The sequence below is a fragment of the Asparagus officinalis genome, unplaced genomic scaffold (genome assembly GCF_001876935.1).
Source record: "Asparagus officinalis unplaced genomic scaffold, Aspof.V1 AsparagusV1_Un300, whole genome shotgun sequence".
Taxonomy (NCBI): Eukaryota; Viridiplantae; Streptophyta; class Magnoliopsida; order Asparagales; family Asparagaceae; genus Asparagus; species Asparagus officinalis.
Window position 1 is genome coordinate 22230 of NW_017972565.1, and position 11194 is coordinate 33423.

General features: G+C 33.0%; 1 protein-coding gene across 1 annotated transcript; it reads right to left on the reverse strand.

Annotated features, from left to right (window-relative positions):
* Nucleotides 1–289: 289 nt before the first annotated feature.
* Nucleotides 290–10347, reverse strand: LOC109827571 (the record flags this gene model as incomplete). The annotated part of the gene is made up of 6 exons (XM_020394574.1): nt 290–676; nt 2097–2240; nt 2366–2419; nt 2543–2713; nt 8928–9005; nt 10261–10347. Coding segments are annotated over 6 exons (921 nt in total), but the record flags the coding sequence as incomplete, so codon positions are not given.
* Nucleotides 10348–11194: the final 847 nt, after the last annotated feature.

Sequence of the window (11194 nt, forward strand, 5' to 3'; positions counted from 1 at the left end):
ACATGTTTACTTGAGATTATCTATGTCGCATGGGTGAAATATTTTCAAATTTAAGTGATTACTTAAACACGTTCGTTTGACATAAGAGAATATTTTTTTCTTCTCTAGTAATATAGAAAAAACGATGTCTTGTGGGAAAGGCATCTAACCTTCCTCAGCAAGGAAATTTCAATATACTCCTAGGAATTCATGACAATGTTTGACTTAAGGCTAAGGATAAATTCAACAATAGAATGATGTAATGCTACCATAAACCAAATATTTATTTTATTTTGTAGCAAGAAAATTATCATACATCCTTCATCCGAGTGTATCCTCCAGGACCACCATAACGAAATTTGTAACCATCTGGATACCATGAGTCATAATTTCCATCAATACCATAATAGTCAGGTTTAGTAGATCTCAGTCTGACTCTGTTAGATTTTGGACTGTAAAGCTGATTTCTTTTATTTACTAACTTAATATTCAGAAAATAGCATGTCCTATTTGGACCTTCGTAAGGCATATGACCACTTCCCATGGGAGGACTAGGTTCATTGTAGGGAGAGTAAGCTGCACCACCATAATCAACCCTATTAGGTTTCTCTAAATTATTGAAAAGCTCCTTTGGCCAATATCCCACTAGTGATCTTTCTTCCCCATAGGTTAACCACCAATTTCCTTCTTCTGGATCCTACAATGAGAAGGACAAAAAATAAGAGTTATTCCCCCCACTCCACACACACATAAAAACCATGTATTATAGGGGTGTAGCTATTCACCATCCCTATTCTATTTTACCAACATAAAGATCATTTTTGTGATGAAGTTATTTCTCATCTGTTTTTAAACTCATCTAGTAATCATGAGAGAATTTTCTTACAAAAAATTTAATGTGGTCAACACTTGATTTCCACGAGCTTGAAAACTTGAAATTTAGCTATCAAACTTCTTTTTCAGACTTAAATTTATAGACATATCACTTCCAATATACTAATCAATGGTACACAAAAGACTTTAAGAGTTTGTTTGGCAAACTCAGTAGACTTGTTTTAGTGAGTACAGAATAGGTGTGCTTGGCCATAGTTTGGCAAAGTAAAAAAAGTGTAGTAAACTAGTTCTTTTGAGTCCAATTTTGCTCAATAACTAGACTAAAAACAAACCAATACAACCTTGGTCCAAAAGAGAACTAGGTGAGAATGACCCAAATATGTTTTAGTCTAAAAATTTTCCAAACTAAGTTATAAATTAGAACTAGTTCTATAAAGTCTAGCTTAGACTAACTTAGGCCAAGTGGAGTTGGTTCAAAAGTGAATTAGGTTATTTTCAAAGTTGACAAATAGAGCCTAAGATAAAGATAAACTATCAGATCAACCTATAAAGTGTACCCTATTTCAATAAGGCTTAAAAACTAACACCGAAAATAATAATAAAACATAAAAACTTACATAGTAAATCAATAATGCCTATTCCCATTGTTGGATTTTTAATTTGAATGGTAAAATTAATTGTTAATGATATTTGTAGCAAAAAGAAAAAAAATATCAACACATTCTCTCTCCACCATCTTCATCATCATCGTCCCCTTCCCTTTCCCACTTTCTCGCCTCTTTCCTCCACCCCAAGATCCTCATCCTCACCTCCTTCTCTCCCTCCTTCTCCAATCTTTCCCATCTTCTCACCTTCTCTCTCCTCTCTCATCACACTCTCCTCCTCCTCTCCCATCTTCTCTCTTTTCTTTCCTCAAACATTTAAATTTGAAGGAAAGAGAAGTGGGTGAGGAGAGAGGTTGAGAAGATAGGTGATGTAAGTGGAGTGGGGGAGAGAGAATTGGTGTTTTTTTTGCAAATATTTAAATTTGAAGGGAAAATCAGTAAGTGTGAGAGATTTGAGGGGTATATATGAAAAATTCTTAATTTTTACGTTCAAATCAAAATTTTAATGATGGAAATAGGCCTCGTAGTTAAGTGCGCCAATTTAGAACTTATTATTGTCAGCGTCCGTTTTTAGGTCTCATTGGAAAATGAGAGTCACTTTATAGGCTAATCGAGCTTCAATGAAGTTTGTTGTTGAGATGAATTTCCCAAAGCCAAGTTAATTCGCTATTGTTTTACCTTGAAGATACTTATGTCAATGGATTTTTGAATCCCACCATAGGTAGAAAGCTGGGTTATTTCCATTCCAGGACTAAAGTCGCGAGATACAACCATAAATCCTTGACAATGGAGATTGTAGCAACCTGTGTCATAACCATCAGCCTGTACACATATTTAATCAATTTTTGTTAATCCCCAGCTAGTAACAAACTATAATATTTATGAAACCAAGAAAAAAAAAATTTTAGCTTTTAAGTTCAAAGTTAGACATAATTCATAGATCATACCGTCCAAAATGTAGATAGATGGGTTAAATAGTCACCATATAAACTCGGATATACCTAGATTATTAAAAAAAAGTAGAAAACATATTTAGAGGAAATTCAAGTGAGTTTCTATTTTTATTTAAACAAACTGCAGATATTATAATCTGAGTAAGTTAAATAATACAGTTAATTGCTTACGTTCCATCCTGCTTGTATAGCGTTTACTTCATCTAATGGTCCAGCAGCACCTCCAAGAACCCATATTTGGCTTATGGTGCTTTGATCAACTTTGATATTTGGAAAACCATAAACAATAAGCTTTGCACTTGCTCCGTAATATTCACCAATTGTAGTTTTCATAACTGCATACTATTTAACAACAAATTCATTAGAAAACAAGATGAAACGACTTAGAAACAAAGATTTGTCATATTAATGCAAGTTGTGAAACACTTCATCAATTTTTTACAATATGATGTTCTTGTAGGTAAGCAGTTTTTATCAATAGTTTTGTTTGTTCACGTGTAAACTGTTTAAATATTTTTGTTTCCCTAAGTAAAGATGTTTTGTTCAAACTAAGATTCTTAATTATCATAGTTTCCTCATAAATAAATGTTTAATATTTCATTTAAGTTTTGCAGTACTAGGAGCGGTCTGAATGGTGCAGAATAGCGGGCAATTTTTGAGTTGCTATCTTGCGCCCCCGCCGAGTTCTTGATGGCTAAGAAGAAGAAAAATTGTGGGAAAAAATCTTAGAAATTGGATTGAGAGCCTCAAAATTGAATCTAATGTCCTCTGGAGATCATTCAGATGCTTGTTTTGAAGAAGATGATGAAGATTTTATAGTCATGGGATCAACTGGTCCAAGAGGAGAGAAGAAATCAAAATCAATGGAAATTCTGCAATTCCTAGTCAAGATCGAGCTGCTCCTCCTCTGTCAGGAGTTCAAACTCGTCAACTTCGTAAATGTCCCCTATCTCATAATGGATCTAGTAGTTCAGCTCAGGTTTCTTGGGCGGATCAGATGGAAAATGGAAAAGATTCTTCTAATTCGTCTTTAAACCAAGAATACCAGTTGGAATCGATATATGATACTAGCAAAATTCCATTGAATTCTAAACTGGTTACTGAGGGGGTTACTGTTCCATTGAATCCTAAAGAGAGTAATATTAATGTATTATTTAATGATAATTTGGAGTTGCGTACTATCTCAATTGGTGGAATTTCTAATGAGCATTCTGATTTTCCCCCTTTGGAATCTTTAAATAAAATCCATGCCTCTCCCAAAGGGGGAAAAATTGGAAAAAGCTGGGTTAGCTTCTTTCTGACAATAGAATGCCAGGATGTGGAATGGATTTGAACTATATGCCCACTGAAGCTAAGGATGTAGTCACTTTCAATGATGAAGAATGGAATGAGGGTGTTTCAATTTGGCAATCTTCTCGAATTGGTCAAGTTATGGGTTTAAATGTTAAATTCAAGGCGATGGAAAATTATGTGCAAAGAGTCTGGAAACATATGATACCTGAAGTTTGCTTGCTCAAGCCTGGTTTATTCCTATTTAAATTCAAGGGAAAAGAATAAATGAATGAGATCTTGAGTAAAGGACCTTGGTTTCTTGGTTCTCAACCTCTTTTATTGAAGTCGTGGTCTAGTGGTGAAGAAATTGACAAAACAAATGAATATGGTTATCCTATGTGGATACAACTTCCTGTAGTTTTGAGACTTAACCTATGGATTGCTAAAAGCATTAGTAAAATTGTTAGTGTCATTGGTCGCCCCATTGCAACTAACAAGTTAACTACTAATAGGAAGTTAACATGCCTTCCCCTCTTCCAGATCAAATCACCATTCAAGATCCAAAAAGGGAAACAATTTAATCAGAAGGTGTTATATGAACTAAGGCCTAGATTGTGCGATTTGTGTAAACAAGTAGGACATGACACAAAATTCTGTAAAAGACATCCTAGGACTCAAAGATGGATTCCTAATCAAAATCCAATACATGGAAATGTTGAGAAGGAGAGGGATCTCACTAAAAAGGATAGTGTGCATGAAATCTCTGGTTCTCATGAGCAGGAGAGGAATCACCAAATGAAAGGTATAAATGTTAGCCTCAACATTGGTGACCAAAATTCTAGGCATGAAGGTAATGACCAGCAATTGAACTTGGATACTAGAGGAAATGTTGTACTAGATCAGCTTCTGGTGGGTAATTCTCTAGGTAAAAGTCTGCATTGTCATCAGAAAGAGTATGGAGGCTTACAAGGATCATCTAAGATAAATACTAGGTAGCCGGTTATGCACAAGCCTATGCACGTTGTGCATGCTGAGCATGCCAGTTCTGGTGATAAATTTAATTTTAAACGTTCCCCTCAAGTGGATAGCTCATGGATTCATGTTCAAAAAAGCATAAACAATAAGGCTACTATTCCTACCAACACATTCTCATACCTGGATATATTAGATATTGATCCCTCTACTATTGATAGAGGGGGGAGGCCATGATGCACCTATCATTCTGGAATGTTAGAGGATTAAACAAATCCTCTAAACAACATTTGGTAAAGCTTTTCTTATCAAAATATCACCTCTCTTACCTAGCTCTACTTGAAACAAAGATTAGTGGTAGTATGTTGTTGGTTATAGCCAAGAACTTTGCTAAAAACTGGAGATGGCTATCAAATGTCAGTAGTCCTAGAAAAGCTAGAATTTTGATCATTTGGGATCCAAATATCCTTGATATCCAAATTATCAATCTATAAGATCAACATATTACTTGCAAAGTTAAATCCTTGGATGGCAAATTGGATTGTGTTATTACTTCAATTTATGGGTATAACAATTTAGAGGCTAGAAAGGATTTTTGGTTAGAATTGAAGATTAACACCAATCAATAGGGAATACTCCATGGCTCCTATGTGGTGATTTCAACACTTTAATCAGTAATGAGGAAAAACTTGGTGGTTCTATCCTATCAGATCCTGACATAAAGGATTTCAGGGACTTTATTGATGATTGTCATTTAAATCATCTAAAGACTACAAGGTGCTTTTATACTTAGAATAACAAGTAAGACCATGTCTCTAGAGTGTGGAGCAGGCTTGACAGAGCACTGGTGAATGATTCATGGGTTCACATGTACACCTCTAGCCAGGTAGATTTTTTACTTCCAAGCTTTTCTGATCATTCCCCTGCATTGGTGTCTGTATATGATGATTGTTTAAAGGGGAAAAGGCCATTCAAGTTCTTTAAAATGTGGACCAAGCATGATTGATTTCTTCCAATAATTTCCAAATTCTAGCAATCTAAGGTAGAAGGATATAAAATGTTCTCAGTTTGTAAGAAACTCAAGTAGTTGAGGGGTCCTCTTAAAGATATTAACAGGAAACACTATCATAATATTAGTGAACAGGTACAGAGAGCAAGAAATGCACTTGAAAAAGCTCAAGGAAATCTTCATATTAACCCCTTCAATCCAGATTTTATCAACAACGAACGAGAATGTATTGCTACCTATAACAAGCTCCTGGATTGTGAATTGTTATTTTTTTAGCAAAAGGCTAGGATTAATTGGAGTGTTCAAGGGGATAGGTGCACTAGCTTCTTCCACTCAGTAATTAAATCTTATAGGCATCATAATAAAGTGTTTGTGCTCTATAATGGCTTGGGGGAAAATAATCTCTGACCAGGATGAGATTGCCAATGAATTGGTTTCTTTTTACTACGATCTTATGGGAACTGCTACTGATACTCTTATTCCTAATATTAATACCACCCAGTCTGGGCCCTGTTTGAATGAAACACAAGCTAAAAATCTGTCCAGTCCAGTTTCAAAAGAAGAAATTAAAAATGCAATCTTTTCAATAGATGATAACAAGGCTCCTTGGTCATGATGGGTTTGGTGTAGCTTTCTACAAATCAGCTTGGCCTGTAATTGGGGAGAAGGTCACATTAGCCATTGAGGAATTCTTCAAGAATGGGAAATTGTTGGGGATGGTTAACTCTACATCCATTACTCTTATACCTAAGGTATATTGTCCAAAGTCCCCCTCTGATTTTAGACCCATATCATGTCGCAACTCCCTCTATAAATTTATTTCTAAGATACTGGCAAATAGAATAAAACCTGTTATGGGGGTATTTAGTTAATGAAGCCCAATGTGCTTTTGTCAAAGGCAGATAAATTAGAAGCAACATCTCATTAGCTCATGAGCTAGCCAAAATCTATAGCAGGAAGAATATTTTACCAAGGGTTATGTTAAATATAGATATAAGGAAAGCTTTTGATACAGTCAACTGGAATTTTTTGAAAGAAATGCTTAAAGGACTGGGGTTTCCTAAAGTGATGATTGACTGGATTATGGCATGCATATCATCCCCTAAATATACCATATCACTCAATGGTTCCCTCCAAGGTTATTTTAAGGGAGAGAGAGGATTAAGGCAGGGTGATCCCCTCTCGCCATATCTCTTCATTCTGCATATGGAGTATCTTTCAAGGAGATTAGATCAGTTAAAGAGTGACAGGTTATTCAGGTATCATCCAAAGTGTGGTAACCTCAAAATAACTCATCTTATATTTACGGATGACCTATTATTATTTTCAAAAGGGGATTTATGTTAAGTTAAAAAACTATATCAGTGTATCAGATATTTTAGTGATACCACAGGGTTTGAAGCTAATCTGGACAAATGCTCTATTTTCTATGGTGGGGGTGAAAGATTCTGTCAAAGGAGCTATAAGTAGCTTCCTGGGCTTCTCTGAAGGCATCATCCCTTTCAAATATCTGGGAGTTCCCCTCATTTGTAAAAGGCTTTCCTATGTTGATTGCAATCCTCTCGTTGATAAAATATCTAGCCAATTCCAGAAGTGATTAAAGCATAATAATCTCTCATATGCAGGGAGATTGCAAGTCATCAAAAGTGTAATTCTAGGAGTTCAAAATTACTTGACATCTAATTTCGTCCTGCTTGTCAAAGTTACCATGAAAATGGATGAGTTATGCAGAAAGTTCTTATGGGGTAAATCTGAACAATCATTTAGAGTACCTCTGGTTTCTTATATATGGAACCTTATATCAGCATTGAGAAGCATATGGTATATTCATGTTAATAAGGAATTTTTGTGGATTAAATGGATTCACGGTAATTACTTCAAACATTTGGATGTTTGGCATGTGAATGCTAGATCAGGGGACTCGTGGATGTAGAAGCAGTTGTTGAGACTCAGGGATAAAGCCTTGAATGTTTGTGGAGGAGTTGAAAATTTGAAGCAAATTCTTAGTTCATGCTACAAGAACTCTAAAATCTAGATATCTGCAGTGTATGTTGCATTCTCCCTTGTTACTCAAATGATGCTATGGTATAACACAGTCTGGGAGAAGATGAATTACCTGATGCATTCTTTTGTGTTTTGGCTTGCTGTTCAGAACAAGTTACTTACTCAGGATAGATTGATGAGTAGAGGGGTTATTAATGCAAATACTTGCTATCTATGTTTGGGTGCAGGTCTTGAGAGCCAAAATCACCTATTTTTTGATTGCTCCTTCTCAAGGGAAGTGTGGACTGCCATTATAGACTGGCTTAAGTTTGATTGGAAAGCTTGTGATTGGAGTATACTAATGAACTGGTTTAATTCCAGACTGTGAGTTAAAGGGTTCACACAAAATGCTAAAAGGATGGCAATATCGGCTACAATATACAATTTGTGGAAAGAGAGAAATGCCAGATTATTCAAGCAGAGATGTAGAAGTGCAGAACATTTGGTTAAGGATATTAAAATGGATATCTTAACCATATACCTAAACAGTACTATATTAGCTGAAAATAGAGATTTGCTTATCTCGCTATAAAGGTTAGATTGTCAATTTGTAATTAGCTTCTTGTTTAGACTTCTTAGTTTTGAGATCTTGATGTACATAAATTCTTCAATTGGTAAATGAATAAAAGATTTTTCATTGACCAAAAATTTTTTTTGTAGTACTTAGACTTTTCTTTGTAGCAGAAAGTATTTCATTAAATCTCCTTAATTAAATATAGAGGCTTTATAGCCATCATTATTCTTGAGGAAAAGTATAAAGTTTAACATTTCACTTTAATACACATAGTGACATGAAAATAGTAAAATATCTCTATCAATAAAACTTATGCTCCTCAATAAAATCAAGCTTCATGAAACACTATATCTGTTGACCATATTTTAAAAGTTGACAAGTACAACAAAATAATATCGTAAATAAAATGTAAGTTGATATTCTAAGCTAACTTAAATCATGTTAATATCAAGTTATTAAATAGAAAAGAAGATTACCTCGTAAGGTACTAAATGCCATTATCAGCCTTTTACAACTTATTTAGGCCATGAGTGCAAAAGTATTTCATAAAAAATTATAAATTTGTAAATTAACTTGCTGTAAATTTAGGTAAACGATTCAAAATGAAGAGGGCTACTCACATGGCGTCCAATTCCAATATTAGTTTTCTCTTTCTCTGTTGCGTAACTCGTAACATGTCTTTTGACATGATTTTGAAGAGTTTTGGCATGTATTAAATCATTCTTAGTAGTTCGGCGAATAAGAACCGTTCCACGTGGACAAGTGGTGTTCTTGTGCAAATTTGAATTAATGGTCATACCTTCAGGAAAACTGCTAGGTCTCATCTGCATTAAATAATTCCTTCTATCAGTTAATTCATTGAATAAAGAGAAATAAAAATGTCAAACTATTAAATAAATGAGTAACTAATAGATTTATTTCAGTAAAGATTATATGTGTTTAAGTAAACAAAGCCTCTTTCCTTGTTTTCCTAATATTTGTGAGTAAAAATTGTTCAACTTTAGCCAATTCCTAAACTAGTTTCATAATAAAAGTATAGGGTAAATAAGTTTTATAGCAATGTGACATTGGATAATTTTATACTTTTCCTACTTTCTAATTATAATAATAAATAAAACTCAATTCAGAAATATTCTACACCAGCTTCATAATATGTTGCTCAAAAATATAAACAAAGAATCTATAAATGTGACTTATTTTTTAATAAACCAAGATTACAAATCTATAAATGCTTCTCTTTTTATATATTGTATCATGTACCCTTTTTTTAGATAATAGAGTAAATTACACTTGAACACCCTAAAGTTTCTTCAAATTTCCCTTGAGTATTCAAAGGTTCAAAACTCTTCAGATAAATGCCTAGGGTTTCTCGACATATCTAGGAATTGAGAGAATAATTTTATACCACATATCTACTTTTTTAATCATGATTTGTTTCAGGCCTATTACCAATAAAATCTGTAATCATAAGTGTGTGAAGATTTTATTAATTTAATTTATTTAAGAAAAAATTTAATCTATTAAAAGGAAAATAATAGGAAGAGAGAATAATCTTATAATGAATATAGATCATAAAAATAATATTTTTTTGTCATAAATATGGAAGGAAAAATAGAAGAGAGAAATCTAATATGATGGAATACGACCAAATTAGATTTTGTTAAAGATCAAGTGAGAAATTAGTTGAAGAAAGCTAACCCTTCTCAAATATTAGTTTTAACCTTTTCTATGATGTTTTCAACTCCAAAATTACCCTCTAAGTTCAACCTATTTACAAATGTAGGTGTGGAAGGCCTATCAACCGCATAAACCCTTAAATTGTGGATTATAGAGCTAAATTTTAAATCTTTCTATTTACAGAAGATGACATCGGTACTCAAAAGGAGCACCAAAGCTGTTGGCTTATTTATAACCTCTCTCTCTCTCTCTCTCTCGTATTTATCTAATACACATGTGATTAACGAAAATTTTTTCAGAGTCTATAAAATCTCTTTTATGGTTAACATATATAAATTAGTTATACTGTAAAAATTCAACTAATAAATGGTATCGAGCTTAAAGAATTTTGTGATTTCATACCTGAAGTTTGTGATTTTTCAGAAGAGGATTATCAAACGCTGGTTGTTTGTAGATATCGATACAGTCATAAAAATGTCCACTTTGAGACTACAAAATATAAAAAAGGCTCCATCAGTAGTGTAAAAATGAATTTGAGTTGGTAAATCATAAGAAAATAAATGAAGTTCTATTATATTTACATTTAAAAATGTATTATGTTAAAAAAATTACATTTATACAAAGGAACAAAAATCTATAGTTATAACACTATAGTATTTATTCTATTGTGGTAAATAAATTATGGTCCAAGTTGATATAAGGAACAACATTTTTTCCCAAAAGGATGCAAAATGGAAATCGACTCAAACTCCATAGTCATAAGAGATAAAGAGTGAGGGACACCCATAAAAGAGTATTATTAAGTAGAAAAAGGTAAAAGGCTTTCTTTAGAAGTTAGAAGAGTATAATTAAATTTAAAAAGTAGGTGGTAAATATCATGATGAGAAAAAAGATTAACACAATTGGTATATATAAGAAAGTACATGAATGAATCGGTAAAAGATCTAAAATAATTGATAATTCTATAAATAAATTTTCGTACATAGGAAAAAAGAAGAATAGAAATATGGCAAGCAAGGTCGTCTCAAGCGTTTTTAGGCTCTAGGCAGAGAAAAATATTTGGGGCCTTAATATTTTATAAAAAAACTTAAATATTAGTCTTTAAAATATAGATTTTATATAAAATTTAATTTTCTTTCTTTTTGAGATGCAAAGTTATTAATTAAATTATTATATTTAAGCTTTGATAATAAATCCATTTCAATTGATAAAATTTCCAAATTATTTAATCTTTCTTGAGACATTGTAATGAACATACTATCATGTTTTTCTCCATTTGGTAATTTCGAATGTAATGAACAGAAATAAAAACACAAAATACAGAACATAGTAAATA